The following is an 18,652-nucleotide window of genomic DNA, read 5'->3' on the forward strand; positions in this document are numbered from 1 at the left end:
TTGCCAATCCTGCCACTTGAGCCACAGCGCTACTTCTGGCTTTTCCCGTTTATGTGGTATTGAACAATCGAACCCAGGGCTTCATGAATGCTAGGCAAGGACTCTACCAGTAAGCCACATTCCAGCCCCGATGTTCTTGATTGTTCTTTATATGTAAAGGTATGTTATTTTGTGCAGATGTCTCTATCTGAATTTTATCTAAGATCAGAAATTAATATCTTTTATTTATCCAATAAATGTGACATAGGTAATAAATTTAAGACATATATCATAATTAGTGCTTTAATCAATTAAAACATAACCCAAATTACAAATTGCATAACAGATTGCAAACAATGGATAGATCTTATTTTTTTAATCCAATCTGATATTCTTTTTTTGATTACAGAACTGAGTCCATTAATGTTTAGGATTATTATAGAGAGATGTGTCTATGTAAGATGTTTCAACACAAGGAGAGCCTCAAATAGTATAATCCAAGCACTGAAGATAAACTGCCAACCCAAACATCTACCCAGCAAAACTATCACTCACATTAGATGGTGAAACCAAAACCTTCCCTGACAAACATTTAAGGAATTCATGATCACTAAACCAGCATTACGAAGAATTCTAAAGGGGGGAGCACAATTGGAAGAAAACAATCAAAATCAAAGGAACACATCAGACAAAAATCACTAAAGATCAATTTAGTAGACATAGGAAGAGGAAAAAAACAAAATACAGGAAATAACTTCAAGCTTTTCTGGAAGTTAGTCAGAGGTAAGAGTCTTAGGGACTTTCCTGCCCGGGCTGGCTTCAAAACATGATCCTCAGATCTCAAGGCTGAGATAACTGAGTAGCTAGGATTACACACATGAGCCAATGGCAACTGTAATGTGTTTTATTCTTCTCCCCCTTAATTCTATATCCATTTCTATCTAGTTGCTGTTCTATGCTCCTTTACAGCAAACTCATTAAAAGACTTGCTTATGTTTGCTATCACTACTTCCATTCTCTCATTTCTCCTCTAATCAATCTTTCTACCTACTACTCATGAATACCTATCACCTTGACAAACCAGTCAACTCTGGCTTCATTTCCTCAGCCTTTAAATAACATTTGATTTTGAGAAATTTCCTTTCCTTTGTCTTCTAGGAACAACTCTTATTCTATTTTCTTACCTCAGGTCTTTTTGCTGATTCCTTCTCATTTCATTAACTTACAGATGTCTCCAGACATTCTGCCCAAATTTACTTCTTAAAATAATCCTAAAGACTTTTAGCACTCTGCTCATGGAGAATTAAAAGCCCCGAATGCCAAATGTCTTTCTCTAACCTAGAAAAGTTCTCATTCTTCTCAATTTAAATATCTAACGACCTATTTTATATTTCTCACGTGGTTATCTACACATATCCCAACCTTAGCAAGCCAAGTCTTGCTGCAACCCTGACCACTGTGGGAAATGGCAACTGCAACATTATGTACAAGCCATAAATGTTGGTACCATACTTTGTTTGCATCTAATAGGTCAGAAAATTCCTTTAAGTTCTAACTTCATAATATATCCAAAATTCAGGCCTGGTAATATTGTGGTCAACACAGCTGACGCCTCACTAAAGCACCTACATTTATGAATTTATTATGAAAAAGTTTTGTATTACCATCTTAAGAGGAGTTATATATCCAGAATCTAAGCCACCTCTCAGTCTCTCACTGCCAAGATTGTTACAAATAATCTTCCTTGCTTTCCTTTGCTACCTACCAATTATTGCAGTCTTTTCTATATGACAGCAAACAATAGAATTTAATTTAAATCATGCTACTTAAATCATGCTAACTGTTCTGCTCAAAACCTTTATGTGAATTTCTGTAAGTCCTACACAGAATTTAGGTCTCATTTCCTACCACACTTTCCTCCATATGCTCTGTTCCAGTCATGGGTCTCTTTCTTTACCAAAAATCACCTCTGTCTTGGGGACTTTGTCTTGCTATTGCTTCTGCCTCAAATGTTCTTCTCCAAGATAGCTTCATAAATTAATCCCTTGTGTTCTTCCTATTTCTGTTCATTTGTCAATCTTTAGAGCTTTCCTGTAACTATAGTATATAAAAAAGCAATACTCCCTTTTCCTGAGCACATATTTATTATTTTGCTCCCTCTCATAAAATGTAGATCCATAGGAGTAGGAACTGTATATTTTCCTGATTTCCAGTGCCTAGAACAAAGCATGGTATTATAGCAGGCTTGCAATAAATAACCTGTTAATAAATTAATGGATAATCCATTCAAAAAATGCATATATTCTCAAAAGACAGTAATTCCACAGGACGTCTGCCAAAAACATCAAATCACTTAACAGATAACTCAGATTTTCCTTCCTTTTATTAAAAAAATCATATATAATTAAGCCTTACTTTAAAATGACTATTAATTAGCTCCCCATATTAATAAACTGCATTATGATATTCTCTTACAAAGTAAATATTCTTGGTATAAAATATATGAATGACAAGTGTAGTAGCACAACCATAATCTCAGCACTTGGGAGGCAGGAGGATCGTAAGTTCAAGGCTAGCCTGAAATACACAGCAAGACAATATCTCAAGAAACAAACAAGTGAATAACTAATATAGTGCTTAGTTTCGCTTATTAATGTCCTCATAAGATGCTTTTGAGATAAGCAACATTTAAATAAATAACTAAAAGTTGGTAACTCACCATTGCAATAAAGCGACCAATGAAACAGAAATACGAAAGATGGTCTGGATTTATGGTTGATGCTGGATTTATCTGTAGACAATAGTTGTTTTTGCCCGCATATTCAAATAAGCAATACATTGGGTTCAAAACTTCATGTGAAAGCAAGAAAAACCATTCTCTATAAGAAAATAAGTGAATGTTTTGTTTTAGCTTTCATTTGTGAATTAAAAAGAAATCTTAAATAGACTATACATACACATACCTGTTTTCTCAAGTGCCTTTAACAGTTCCATTGCCAATGCCCAGCCCTCCTCCAGCTAAGCTCTTCTATTACCCTGCTTTCCATTCATAGTTAGCTGCTGGTTCTCCATTGACAAACTACAAACTTACAGTTTCTTCAAGATACAGATTCTTTTGTATACCACACTTTTTTTTTAATTTAATTTTATTTTATTTGTGATGTATACCACACTTATTTGTGTATGTCTCCTCAACATCCATTCAAGCAATGTAGACTCTACCTTTTGCTCAATGTATGCTAAAATCCAACTTCAGGAATCTTTAAACAATCTCTACCTAGTACCTACATTAGTCACTGAATTCTTTATATAATGAAACACACTTACACTGGACTGCTAAGTTTCATGACGGTAAAAACTATGTCTTTATGTTATTTATTTATATCTATGTCTTTATGTCATTTATTTTATTTTATTTATTTTTTATTTTGGGTCCGGTCGTGGGGCCTGAACTCTGGGCCTAGGCGCTGTCCCTCAGCTCTCCAGCTCAAGGCTAGCATTCTACCACTTGAGCCACAGTGCCACTTCTGGCTTTTTTCTTTTTGCTTATGAGGTGCTGAGGAACCGAACCCAGGGCCTCAGGCATGCAAGGCAAGTGCTCTTCCACTGAGCTACCTTCCCAGCCCATGTCATTTATTTTATATCCTTAATCCCTAAAGGCATTTTAGGATCTATATACAACAAGCTTTTTGTTTGTGGTTTTGGTTTTATTTCTGGTGGTGGTAGGGATCACAGCTGGGTCCCCAGGCACCCTAGGCAAAGGGTGTGTCACTGAGCTATACTCTCCAACCCCCACAAGTGTTTTCTATAATGTTTGCTAGTACTACTTCAATACATATACTACTATAAAAGAATAGTTTACATCTTTGTTGTCAATATATTAAGAAGGGAATCAAAATTAAAACATTAAATGTGATAATAATTTCTAACTTTTTATTAATCATGTTATCTCTTTAATAATTCATAGCATAAAATAAGTTCACTTTACAAAAGGTCATTTCAACAGCAATTTCCTCTGAAGAAGATTCCCAACTTAAACGTGAGTGATCAGTGAGAATACTTACATTATCTGCTCAGTCACAATTCCCCATTACTCATTTAGCCCAGCTGATATTACTGGCTGTAAGGAAGGAGAATCTTGGCATATGAATCTAGCCCTCAAGTGATTGGCTAATTCTAGGCACTATAGTTAAACAGTGTATATTAACCTAAAGGGGAAATAGCTACTTGGGTCAACATATTCTAGTCAAAGATGAGGGTGTGGGTCTAGTTTTTCTAAAGAAAAGCCAGAAATTTTGATTCTTAAGCACCATCTGGTAATTTTTTAATATTACTAAGCAACCTTAAAATTTTTAAACCACTATAGGCCACTTCTATGCAGGTTCATATGGCCTGGCAACCTATTTACAATTTTTTTTTAAAAAAAAAGCTTTTAAAACATAATACCTGGCATTGCCTAAAGGGTACAAGGGAGTTTTTAAACAAAGCCAACTGAAAAATGACTAATACCAATTCATAAAATTAAATCCAATCCCCAAATAATAGTTGAACCAAGTGACCTTCCTCAGTGATGAGGCTGAAATAACGTATACTCTAATGAAGAGAACTGACCAAGTCAAGTGAGAATGTGTCTAGACACAAAAAAGCAGGAATAACATTCCCCATAGCTTCGGATCATTACGAGCAACCAAGACCCCAGATGAAACCAAAGCCATTCAAATGAATGATTATAGTATGGCAATTAACCTTTGCCCTGTACTAGCACAAAGGAGAAAAATTCCTAACCAGCAAGAGACAGAAGAGTTAACTATCAATATATCCTTTTCTACACTCAAATGAACTGAGGGGACACAGAGGTTGAAAAATTATGACACAACAGATGAGCTAGCAGTACCTACAAAAGAAAATAAGCTATAACCACTAATGAAGAAAAATCACATTAGAAGCAGTAAAAGGTAGGGCACTACTGTTGTGACGTAAGGATAAGCTCAAGAAAAAAATTAAAACAAAATAGAAAAGCACAAAGATAAAAATCATTAGAGAAAAGATGACAGACATGTAAGACTGACAAAGGAGATTCCACATACCCATGATTGATGTTCCTGAAGAAAAATGGAACAAATGGAACAGAAAAAATATTCAAAGATATAATAGAAGAAAATTTCCTTGAAATTAAGGAAGATCTTAATATGTTTCTTAAAAAAAGATATAAACAACAATGAAATTAATGAACCTTAAGGTAAAGAACTGTGTGTATGGACTCAGAGATAAGTTTCCTACAGGGGCTAGCTTTGTAGTTCATAGTACTTATATTCAATGCTAGAAAATGGTGAAGTAATACCTAAAGAGTACTGGAGAAGCAAGTGTTATGTGAGATACTTATATTAGGTGAGTTTGCTGATTATAAATAAACAGAAAACCATTTTTTCAGACATGCAAAGGTTTAGGAATATACAACCCTTGAACTCTTTTTTTTGGTTTTGGTTTTTTGTTGCTGGTCCTAGGGCACTGTTGCTGAGCCTCTTTGTGCTCAAGGCTAGCGTTCTATCACTTGAGCCACAGCTCCACTTCCAGATTTTGGGTGTTAATTGGAGATAAGAGTCTCATGGGGGCTTTTCTGCCTGGGCTGGCTTTGAACCATGATCCTCAGATCTCAGCCTCCTGAGTAGCTAGGATTGCAAATGTGAGCCACCAATGCCCAATTAGCCCATGAACTCTTGAATAAAACATTTAATGATAAATCTAGCCCACCAGCACATGAATCAAATAAAGAATTAAGAAATAGGGAAACAATAGTATAAAAAACTTGTCTTAGCTGAGTCCTCATGACTCACACTTGTAATCCTACTCAGGAGGCAGAGATCTGAGGATCAGGTTTGAAGCCTGCTCAGGCATTAAAGTTTGTGAGACTCTTAGTCTCCAATTAAACACCCAAATATCTGGAAGAAAAGAGTTGGCTAAATACATTAAAATGGCAAGATATAAATCCAGACACAAACATTTGAAGCCAATAAGAATTCAGACAATGGAAAACAATATCCTATTTTCTAAGACATACCTTTCATTTTAACTTCTAAACATTTCTGAAATTGAGAAAAACTCATAACAGGTATGAACACTTATCATGGTAGGTAATATTTACTGTAGAAGACATATTGCATGAAGATATATACTAGCTGTAATAAAACTGGTAATCCCATATATATTAGCTATCTGCTGCTACAAGTGTCCTGCATTTCTTTTTGTTAGTTATACTAAAATTATGATTTTGTAATTATGTATACTTGTAAAATACAAACTCAAACAGTTGTTTCTATGAATATTAAGTTGAATTCTTAGGAAAGACTTCATGAAACATTTGCTAAAAAATGAATTGTTATTAAGTTTGTGCAAAGCAATTAAGAGAAAATAAATTTTAAGGATTTCCCACTCATTACTAAGATATACATTTACCATTAACATGTGGAAAATGTCTTTCTCAAAAGAATGACTGATTAGATTAAAAGCATAAACATAAAAACAATATACAATGCTAAAGTAACAAAAACTAAAATATAGTTATGTTATGTCCATAAATGGGATATAAATTTGTAGATATTTGATAAAAAAGAATACTAGCTTTATATATATATAGATATAGATATAGATATAGATAGATAGATAGGTATTTTTATGAAAGTGATACAGAAAAATGTCTACAGTGTATAAAATAGCCAAAACATTACCTTTCTTGTTTTTCACATTTCCCTTCCCTCTCCACTCCTTACTTAAGTGGGAGTGCTGACAATGAAATTCAAGTTCTCATGCATGCTAGGCTATACCACTAAACTATATCTCACTACCACATCAATGTTACATTTTTAATTTTATAGTTTATCTTTTTAAATATATTCTCACTGCATACAATGAGAATGCTTATTTCAAAGCAGATATGTGTTTAATTTTACCTTGCCAGACCTCCATAATCAAGTCCTTCTTCTCCTCTAAATATTACGTATAATCTCCTCCTCAAGTCATATGGTTTTAATGCCATAATCTAATAAAAACAAAAACAAGAATATTTAAACACAGAGAGAGCATAAGTGACTTTTAAAACAATTTATACTTAGCTTCAAACTTTGATCCTCAGAGCTCAGTCTCCTGAATAGCTAGCATTACCCATGAGCCACCAGGGCCCAGCAAGGAGACTTTTAAGTAATCAGAAAACATTGTCTTCTTCCTCATGCCTCAAACCTATACCAAAATCTTTCAATAAAATGACCTGTAATTTTTTCCAAGCAGCAATAATTAAGCAGCAAAAGAACTTGTTTTATATTCTGCTTACATCTCTCATGTCAATGCTTAGTAGGAAAGTAATGATACGTTTTTATAAACTATAAAATATCTTAATACTTAACCAAGTTTTCATACTGGATAAGTTTACATAAACATTAAAATTAAGTAGGCTTTACCTGTGGATAAAAATGAACTACTTCCACCACACATATGTCAGAACCACACAGTGAAGACTGGCAGGTCTAAGACAGAGCACAGTTTACCAGCAGCCCTTGAGGGGCAGTCAGAGGCTCCATGTCATCTAGCAATAAAAGACCACACTTCTCCTCCCAAGACAGCACAAAGGAAAATAAAGTCTAAAAAGAATTTAGATGTAATCACTAAAATCAGCTCACCACCTCGGAGCAAGGTATTTGGAAATGGGAAACACTTGTTTTGCTAAGGATTTATTAACTCACACCAAAAAAAAAAAAGGTTGCTATAGCTACATTAACTATCATGTCACTAGTCTAAGTACTGGGCAAAAGAACAAGTTAAATAGCCATGTTCTCATGGAGCTTGCATTCTAGTAAGGGAGACCATGAAAACCTAATACATGAGGTATCAGGTGTTACAAAAAAGAACGAAGTAGGATAAATGCTAAAAAGTGACTATGAAGGAGATGAGCAGGATGGGCATCTTAAATAGCATGCTCAGATAAGTTGCTCTGAGATCGTGATATTTAAAAGGAAACCTAAAGGTGAGAATGAATTATCAAAGTTATTGTCTCTGTTAAGTTTAACTTATTATTATTTTATTAATAGTGGCTACTAGTTGAAAATTCAAATGAAATACAGTATCCACGAATTTAATTTAAATTTGTTAGTATTATCAAAACCTTTTTAGAGGTAATAAATTCTTAGCTAAGTGTTGAAACAGATCAACTTGTTCTAAAAGTTGTTTACTGTTTGTTTAGTACAAACACATCTAAATTCATGATAGAGTAATTGTCTTTCAGTCTCAACATCTTTACATACAAAATTTTCATACTATGAGAATGAATGAAATAACAAAGATAAGATGCCAATGTCAAAGCAAATGTCAATCACGCAACGCATGGTGAGGTTTAATACAACTATTATTATTATAGTGATCACTCTGGAAGTGGTATTCAAATTTTCAACTCTCTTTACCTTACCTGTTGGAAGGAATCTTCAAATAACGTCTGCCGGGACACATTGATCTTTACATGACTGGGAAGTGCATTAGACTAAAAACAAAAAAAATATCATAACATCGTGTAAGCCATATATACATATACTATAAAGATCAGACTGAATGATTATAAAGATAAGATTTATTTACCACTGTAGTACCTGGCACAAATAACGGAAGTGAGCAAGTTTCCACCTAAAGCTGCGTTCATAAGCAATCTGTGGACCACCTTTTGTTCTAAAGAAAAACAAAATGAACAATATATTAATTCATAATAAGTTGAGTATTTAATATTCAAAATGAAATCAGAGTGTACTAGAACCCTAGATATGACTAAAGACAGTCATTTACAGAGAGAGAAATAAAGCTACATTCTATAAGACAACAGAGAATCGAGCATAAGGCAATCACAGCTCCACTTCATGGAGGCATGAGTGTTTTCTTAAGTAATTAGTTAACTAAAACATTTAAGTCTACTACAGATTACTTCAAAGAAAGCCTTTGCCCAATCCCTAAGTCTAAATGAGGATAGTCACTGCAGATAAAAAAGACAAAAAAGGGCTGGGAAGGTGGCTCAGTGGTAGAGCGCTTGCCTTGCATGCATGAGGCCCTAGGTTCAATTCCTCAGCACCACATAAGCAGAAAAAGCCAGAAGTGGTACTGTGGTTCAAGTGGTAGAGCGCTAGCCTTGAGCTGAAGAGCTGAGGGACAGCGCCCAGGCCCAGAGTTCAGGGCCCACGACTGGCAAAAAAAAAGAAAAAAAAAATCATACCCTATCACAAACCTAACCTGAACAAAAAGATTCTGCTGGAGAAAACAAACAAAGCAAGAACAAATTCCTAGGAAGAAGTTACAACCAGGGCACATAAATCAGTCAGTGAGAGAAGATGCATAGTGGTGGCATCTAGGAATGTAGGGGTTTATCGTTTATTATAATTTGTCTCACAAGAGAGAAGGTCTGGATCTGCTGTCTGTTTAGAGATAGCCTAACAGATAGGTACAAAGGAACTTGCAAAATCTGAGGGAATATTTAAGAGTAGAAAGAGAGTGTTCTCTTACATTGTTAGATTCAAGTTAATTCAACAAAAATTAACTGAATGTGTTTTCTAGATAGTGAGTGCATTATTTATTAATAGGTAAAATGCATTTTTGTGAAACAGGTATTTTGTGGAATTAGCAAGTAAGTGCTAGTGAAGGAGAGAGAGAAAAACACACAAATAAGTAAACTACTATAGTAAATGTTAAAAGGGGATTTGATAAAGGGCTTACTATTTTAGGGGTGAGGTGTGTTTCTTAAAAGCAGAAAGGATAGAACTTGGTCATAACTCAAGTAGTAAAGCACTTAGCAAGGATGAGGCCCTGAGTTCAATCCTCAGTACCAGAGGTAAGAGAAGGAAGTAAGACAAAGATTAGGAGTGGTATGGGAAGAAAAATAAGAGTAGATTGACCAGTGGATATTTGAGCAAAAATATTAAGAGGGAGAGGACATAAACCATGTAGGTATTTAGAGAAAGATTATACCAAGCAGAAGGAATAAGGACCATACAGAGGTGGAAGCCTAAGGAGTTTGAGGTACAACCAGGTGGCCTGTGAACGTGGTGCATAGTGAATAAACAGGAAAACAGAAGTTAAAGAGATGATAAATCAGATTCTACAAGGCCTAATAGGTCATTATAAAGATTCTACTGAGTACACTTTTGTACTGAGAATTAACTTTTTATTTGAATTTTAAAAATCAGTCTGGTTTTTCTATAGAGAATAGCATAACATTATACAAGATGTGAACACAAAGAAGAGAAAGAGATCACACATGACACACATTAGTAAGGATAAAGGCAACTGCTCAATTAAGGAATCTATCTGGAAAACTCAGTTTTGCTCAACATCTTATTCACAGAAGCTGTTGGTGCAGTATGATGTGGCATCTAAGAGAACAGATGGGGGACAGATTGCATTGTTCTGAAACTGGCTCTATTTCTCACAGCTTTTGTGGGTTTTTTTTGGTCAATCATGGGGTTTGAACCCTGGGCCTGGATACTGGCCCCCAGCTCTTCAGCTCAAGGCAAGCGCTCTACCACTTGAGCCACAGCGCCACTTCCCCAGCTGTATTTCATGCCTCACAACTTTGCAGTTAGCTATGCTTGTTCTAGCCATTTACTCACTTGATAACCAGAAAAATACATTAAGGGGTTATTGGAAGATAAAAATGAACTAATAGATACAAAGAACTTAGAACAACCCTTGGCAGTTATTAATCACTATGTATATTTACTACTATTATATGTTGTATGATATATAAAATACTGTATGATATACATTTATATGCCACAAATCCATTCTGGAATAAGACAAAGCAAAAATAAGAGATACTAAGGTATTACTCATGCAGGTTTTCTTGAATGAGAAAGTAGAATTTCCTGCTCAACTTGAAGCTGCCTTAGAGACTAAACTCATGTCTTCATTAAGTACCATTTACGGTATTTTTCACACTTTCACTTACACAGATGACTTCCCATTGCGAGGATCTTTGAATGTTGTTGTCCTTGTGTTATGATCAACAAAATACCTAACACCTTCCCGAGTATACCTAATTTCCCAGCCTTCTGGCAGAGGTTCTTCATTCTGTAAGCTAAAAGACAGAAGTTGAGATTTCCAAATGAATATTTTCTAGGTACTTAAGGCTCATTGTTTCAATTTACAGTTATATGCAAGATAGGACTTAAGTAAGGCTGCAGTATATACATACCCTTGAGTCCTAGGATCTTCCCACTGGGTTGTTTTTGTATTGTGATTCACAAAGTAAACCCTGTCAGTTGAATCCACTCTTTTTTCTAAAAACAAAGTGATGTAATATTTATATAACTATCTGATTTATATACTGGACAGGTGTTTTTTTTTAATCAAAACCCTATCAACTTACCCCAACCTGGTGGTAAAGGTCCATACGGGTCATTTTCTGCAGCCAACATTGAAGCCTAATTGGAGAAAGAGTTGAGTGCAGAAATAAAACAGTGGAATTTCAGTATAACAGTAAAAAGATACTAAACAACGTGGCAGAGTCATACCCTTCAATTTAAAAAACAAAGTTATAAATATAATAGCAGCTAACCAACTGATATAATTATTAGTTTTGTAAAAAGGACTTAGAAATGATATATTGATATCAATATTTTAATGTTCTAGTCCTTCCATAATGATCTATGGGGAGACAGAAGATGAGCAAAGAGCATGTAAAATATTATAATATTTAAATAAGGCAGAAATTAAAATATAGAATGAAAACAATAAAAATAAAAAAACAGAACTATAACAGGGCTTTTAAAAACAAATGTTCATTAATACAAACAATATTAAACTCTAGAACCATTTATATATTAGACTTAGTATATTTGTATAATTTACATATTTTCATGTTTATATAATGTATCAATATATACAGAAGAAAATATATTCTATTATGAATTTTAAAATAATATAAATTTTTTAAAAATATAGATGTAAACACAAAGGGGCCTCATTGTGGTGTTTCTATGTATGTGTACCATGTACTTTGATCAAATTCATGCCCTCTATTACTTATCCTCCTCCCTTTTTAAAACAATTTTAATGAGTTTCACTATCTCTTTTCAGACATGGATACAAACCAAGTACTTTGATGGTACTCACCCTGACATACCCTCTCTCTTTACCCTTCCCCCTCCCCTGGTCACCATCCTCTTTAACAGTCCTCATGTTTTATACTCCGGTCATTCTTTCCTAATTTCTGATTGATAAAGTATATGCTCTTGATTGGTATTACAGATATTTCAGTATAGATAGACAGATAGATAGATAGATAAATAGACAGATAGAAATAGATACAGTATATATTTTTAACCCCTGCTTTCTTGATAATGAAACTACCATGTATCCCCAAGGATACATATTCTCTGCCTGCCCTGTGGCCGGATCGGTAGAGAGACCAGATTTGCCAATGAGTTATAGGCAGAAGGCCATGGTGTACCTATCTCTTGCTAAGCAAATGGCAAGAGCTTGCTAGGTATGAGGGTAGAACAAAGCTCTTTCCTTTCAATTCTCCTTTCCCTTTCTTCTTGCATAGACTCTGGAAATCAGAACTGGAGGGAAGTCGCACACAAGTATGATGCATGAACTTGGTTACCTGATGGCATTGTGAGCCAATGTAGTATTTGTCCTAGACTCATATCCAAAATTTATTGTTCTACTGAAATAACTAACCTCAGTCCACTTAAGGAGATTCTGTTACAGTAGAAAATATTTCTACTGTACATATACCTACTACCTAATTTTGTCCTGCTGCTCTAAGGTTTTCAGGCTCACAGCGAAGACCCATATAGAAACCAAACCAACATTCATAGTCCATAAATTCTTATTTATTATATAAAGATTGAGCATCCCTAATTCAAAATCTGAAATGCTTCAAAGCAAGAAATATTTATATATATATACATATATATATATATATACATTATATATATAATAGGAACAATAGTTATTTTTTAAAGCTTAATTAAAAAAAATTGAAATGTTGGCTTGGAATGTGGCTTGAAGCCCTGGGGTCAATTCCTCAGTACCATATACAGAGAAAAAGTCAGAAGTAGCCCGGTACTGGTGGCTCATGCCTGTAATCTGAGATTTCGGTTCAAAATCAGCCTGGGCAGGAAGGTCCATGAAACTCTTATCTCCAACAAACCACCAGAAAAAGCAGGAGTGGCGCTGTGGCTCAAGTGGTAGAGCTCTAGCCTTGAGCTAAAGAGCTGGAGGACAGCGCCCACGCCCAGAGTTCGAGCCCTACAACCAGAAAGAAAGAAAGAGAAAGGGGTGGAGTGGGGTGGAAGGAAGGAAGAAAGGAAAGAAGGAAGGAGGAAGAAAAAAAGGAAGAAAGAAGGAAAGAGCTGGAAGTGGCACTTGTGGTTCAAGTAGTAAAGGGCTAGCCTTGAACACAGAAGAGGCTCAAGGACAGAGCCTAGTTCCTGAATTCAAAAGCTCCAGGACCAGCAAAAAAAAAAAAAAGAAAGAAAGAAAGAAAGAAAGAAATGTAGTCTGTTCAACTTTAGAATATGACCAAAGTAGAAGAGAACAAATGGTGAACACAAGTCTGTAGTCCCATGTTATAATCTGCTCATTACCGAATAGAGGTATCGTTGGTTGAACTGTTGCATAGCTCCCTGCAATTGGTTCCGCTGAGATTGCCACTGTTCAAAGTTTCGAACAGACTCCATGGTGGGACGCTGCCATGTTGTTGTTCTGGTGTTATGATCCACATAGTACACTCTCCCACGGTCATCAACTCTTCTTTCCCAACTGTCACAAATACACAATAATCTTCTATAAGAGGCTGAAAACTAGTTAGAACTTCACTCAAATTAAAAATCAAGTCTAAGACATAACAAAAGAATCTTTTGTTACTTTGTTGAAAGAATTACCACCTGACAATCATTCATTTAACCCATCAAAACACAGCTATAACATGGGGTTTATTTCACTGAGACTACTGAATGAAAATTTGCAAGGGCCTCTTTAATCTCTGAGTTCATCTTTAGAGCCTATTATGCAATTAATGCTGTACACATTAAAAATCACACATGTTAAAAATGAAGATAAATAAAGATGCAACATTACCCTGGGGGTAAAGGCTGTGGTCTCTCCCATGTGGTAGTTCGAGTATTATGATCCACATAATAGGTTCTACCATGAGGGTCCTTTCTCTGTTCCCATCTTTAATAAAACACAAAAAGATAAAAGACAAAAAAGAAAAAATTATGACCCGCAAAATTACAAGTTTTACTTTAAATGGGTATATATAGATGTTCACACAGAAAAAATTGAAAGGTTAACTGCTTGTTTTTTACACTTTCAATACATTTTTATTATCTTTTAGTAGATGCACAAAGGAGTTACCATTCAACATTATGAATATATTCAACATTATGAATATAATGCATCTTGATGCATGTCATCCCTTTCATCATTCTTCCCATCCCTCTTGACCCTATTCCTCCCCTCAACTTTCTTAACTTTGTAGGCTATGAATTGAATTTTATGACTGTATTCTTCTCCCTCTCTTCATTCATCGACCCATTTCCCTAGACTCCTCTCCCTTACTGCTATTTGAATCTCTTTAATCATTGTTCATAACAATATTAGAAAGTCAAAAAATAATTGTAGTTAGCAGAGGAAAAATGTGAAAGTTATACTAATTTATAAAGTTCCATATTATCAGATAAAAATATAATAAAAAATGGAGCAATCTCATCCTACTACCATCAAACCCAAGGCATAAAATGCTATTAAGTAATATCATTTTTGCCTATGAGTTCAAGATTTTATCAGAAGTAGCCTTAAAGATATGTATTCAAATGTTTTTTTTCTTTCATGTGATTGTTTCTAACACATTTATAAGATTATTTCTTTGTTGCTATGTATGTCCCTCCCCCACAGTGTAACCCCTGCTTTCACTGTATTTGATGTCAGTATAATTTGTGGAGGGGAAGGGGAAAAACAAATCGTTTAAATAGGGATACAGGTGGACCCATCACAACAATGAGATGTACAAGTCGTTATGTTGAAAACGAACTTTACAACTTTGGTGAAGGGGGGGAGGATTGGGTGAGAGGGGAGGATAGGAATGGATGGGAAGGGGAAACAAAGGAGGAGGCTACAATGCTTGACAAGAAATGTATTCATTATCTTGCCCATGTAATTATAGCCCCTCTGTACAGTATTTTCACAATAAAAAAAAGAAGTATGTAGTATTGCTGCTCCTTGATAATTCATTAATCTTTGTACATATAGTACATTGAGCACCTATATCCCACATTTGGTTTCGACAGACAATTTATAGACAATCTTATCTACTTTTTTCAATCCCAGAGATTTTCTTTTTTTTTTTTTTTGGGGTCCGGTTATGGGGCCTGAACTCTGGGCCTGGGCGCTGTCCCTCAGCTCTTCAGCTCAAGACTAGCACTCTACCACTTGAGCCACAGTGCCACTTCTGGCTTTTTTCTTTTTGCTTATGTGGTGCTGAGGAATCGAACCCAGGGCCTCATGCATGCAAGGCAAGCGCTCTACTACTGAGCCACCTTCCCAGCCCCAATCCCAGAGATTTTCAACCTCTCATTTCCCCTCTTTGTTGCTTCCTTTAGGACCCATATTTCTTCTTTTCCATTGTTAATATACAGAAAAGTAAAGTTTGAAGTTAAAACCTGACATTTGGGTTTAGCCTCCTTATTTTCAATATATAACAAGTTGAAAATACTTTTCCTTTATGTGAAACAAAGGCATCCACTTAAATAGTAATTGACTGTTAGAAAGGCCTTAAGTTATTTTCCACAAATTATCTTCATACATTGAGGCTCTACATACTGAAAACTAGTCCCTACTACTAGATTGTACCAATTCTTAAAATGACATGTAAAAGTAATTTAATAATCTGTTTAAGCATCACCTAACAAATCTAACTTATACAATACTTTAGTAACAATGAACAATAAAGATTTCCAAGTTCATAATTGTACAGAAGCAGAGACTATTAAACTTCTCTATTAAAAACCTATGTAAAACTATGTAAAAATGTAGATATTTCTTATTTATAAGAAATTTCACTAAAAATACACGAAAAGTTCAGATTTACTTCAGTTGTTTCTATGCATAAAAATAATAAGAAAGGGGATTTAAAAACATAATTTCAATTTAAAGGTTTTTCAGTATTTCCTGTAACACATACCATGAGCTAGCTGTATGAATGCTTAATTACCAAAAACAAATGAGTAGTAGAATATTGATTTAGTTTCCAGAGATTCCTAATAATGGTATCTGATTTTTAGATATTCTCAATTGGTCCTTAAATTTTTATTGCTATTTTGTAGCAATAATTCCTGGTTTTAAACTTTTCTTTACAAACTGTAATTTTATATTAAGCTTTAATTTTTATCAAAATTATATATAATTATAATATAGCTTAATGCAATCCTTCATAGATCTGAAATTATATGCACCTTCACATCAATTAAACAGCTAAGAAGTCTGTAGAGTTCACTATGAAAACAATAGTGCTTACTGTCTCCATTTCATTTCCCACTTCTAATGACAACATATTCAAATCTTTTCAATTCTTCTGGTATGTATCTTTTTCTTATTAACATGCTTAACTTTCTATTACTTATTTACTTTCAAACACAATGTATTGATTTCTACTATAAAATTCACCTTAAGTTCTGAACACTTAAAAACTAACAACCTCTTCCCAACAATTTCAAATTGAACACTTGCTCTGAGTTCAATCACCAGGGCTATCTAAAACAAAAATGCAGAGCAAAAGGCTGGGGTGATTCAAGCAGGAAAGAGAAGAGGGAGAGGAGGGAAGGAATGAGAGAGGGAGTTACACACACACACACACACACGCACACACACACACACACACACACACATGGGGGGGGGGAACCATGAATGCTATACTAGGGGAAAATTAAAGCATGTAAAGCAGTTAAGAGAAAGAGGAGCTCAAGTTGCATAGGAATCCAGAAAGCCTCTGAAATGAGGTATGTTTTATCAGTGGCTAAGTAGCATCGTGTTGACATGTAAAGAATAACAAAAGTTACCGCAAATTTAGAGGTCTTTAGTTAGCCAAATACTCTAATGTCATCACTGGGTTATAACGGTCTTCAGAATACCACTCTGGTGAATGTCATGTGGTGACATTAAGTAACTGGAAGCCCTACAAACACCGAACATCACCTCTCCACTCCCTTACTCCTTTATACCATCATTCTATAATCATTATTTCAGTCAAATACACCAGATGCCTAAGGAAAGACCCAGAAAATATTTTTACATCTCTTGATATTTAATTTCTGAAATATGCTAGGTTTCCGAGACCTGTGCTTCAAATTAACCTTGATATACACAATTTTGCATCTCACTTGAGAATAAAGGGAATCAAAATTATGGATGTAGGGAATAATTAGTTATTTAACAAAAGCACTTAAAACAGCAGTTCTTTTTTTTTGGGGGGGGGTCCGGTCGTGGGGCCTGAACTCTGGGCCTGGGCGCTGTCCCTCAGCTCTTCAGCTCAAGGCTAGCGCTCTACCACTTGAGCCACAGCGCCACTTCCGGCTTTTTTTTCTTTTTGCTTAGCTGGTGCTGAGGAATCGAACCCAGGGCCTTGAGCATGCAAGGCAAGAGCTCTACCACTGAGCCACCTTCTCAGCCCCAAAACAGCAGTTCTTAAGACAGCTATATAAAGCTGGCACTGGTGGCTCATGCCTATAATCCTAGCTACTAAGGAGACTGAGATCTGAGAATCATAGTTCAAAGCCAGCCCAGGCAAGAAAGTCTGTAGACTCTTATCTCCGATAAAAAAAAACCTGGGAGAGGCGCTGTGGCTCAAGTGTTAGAGTGCTAGCCTTGAGCTGAAGAGCTAAGAGGCAGCGCCCAGGTCCAGAGTTCAAGCCCCCAAACCGACAAATAAATAAACAAATAAATAAATATAGCTATATATTAGAATCACTGACTAAAATGTTTGAGACTATGATATAGTTACCCAAATAATCTGTTAAGTCACCAAAGGGAGGAACATAAGGTAAGATTTTTAAGCAAGAAAGAAAGATTATGTGTGGGGTTAAAAACTGCTGTCTCAATTATACAGCCAAGTTTTACTTATGCCAGAAAAACACACCTGATTCCATTTTCTCCTCTCCACCTCCCCACCATGACTCACAAAAAGCTTCAGATACTAATCTTTTAGGGGATATTAAGATCCATATTCCCCTAATAGATTAGCATCTAAACTTTTTTGAGCATAACTTACAGTAAGAAATATACTTAATATAAAAATCTGTGTCTACTGCACTATTTATCTACAGCTATTATGTACACATACACAAGTATCAGAAAACACATCTTTCAGGAAATAATGCTCACCTTTCTAGATAGTGGGCCAGTACTTAAGTTTGAACTTAGGGCCTTATATCACTTGAGCCATGTCCCAGCTACTTATTCTCACTAACATGTAACACACTATAATATTTCTCATCCTAGCCTACAGTGTGTTCAAATACTGGTCACAATCACAACTTAAAAAACACTTATTGAGGGGCTGGGAAGGTGGCTCAGTGGTAGAGCACTTGCCTTGCATGCATGAGGCCCTGGGTTCGATTCCTCAGCACCACATAAGCAAAAAGAAAAA

At 35.3% G+C, this 18,652-nt stretch overlaps 1 protein-coding gene across 2 annotated transcripts in view; it reads right to left on the bottom strand.

Annotated features, from left to right (window-relative positions):
* Window positions 1–18,652, bottom strand: part of Wwp1 (WW domain containing E3 ubiquitin protein ligase 1) — a 69,338-nt gene that overhangs the window by 20,501 nt on the left and 30,185 nt on the right. For both annotated transcript variants that reach the window (XM_013012506.1, XM_013012505.1), the window contains exons 11-19: window positions 14,089–14,184; window positions 13,596–13,770; window positions 11,369–11,423; window positions 11,195–11,279; window positions 10,949–11,077; window positions 8,610–8,685; window positions 8,432–8,503; window positions 6,927–7,015; window positions 2,699–2,858 (exon numbers count right to left, since the gene is read on the bottom strand). In XM_013012506.1, coding sequence (XP_012867960.1) covers window positions 2,699–2,858; window positions 6,927–7,015; window positions 8,432–8,503; window positions 8,610–8,685; window positions 10,949–11,077; window positions 11,195–11,279; window positions 11,369–11,423; window positions 13,596–13,770; window positions 14,089–14,184 — 937 coding nt within the window. The remainder of the gene's footprint in view (window positions 1–2,698; window positions 2,859–6,926; window positions 7,016–8,431; window positions 8,504–8,609; window positions 8,686–10,948; window positions 11,078–11,194; window positions 11,280–11,368; window positions 11,424–13,595; window positions 13,771–14,088; window positions 14,185–18,652) is intronic.

Source organism: Dipodomys ordii, unplaced genomic scaffold (assembly GCF_000151885.1).
Source record: "Dipodomys ordii isolate 6190 unplaced genomic scaffold, Dord_2.0 Scaffold17, whole genome shotgun sequence".
Classification (NCBI taxonomy): Eukaryota; Metazoa; Chordata; class Mammalia; order Rodentia; family Heteromyidae; genus Dipodomys; species Dipodomys ordii.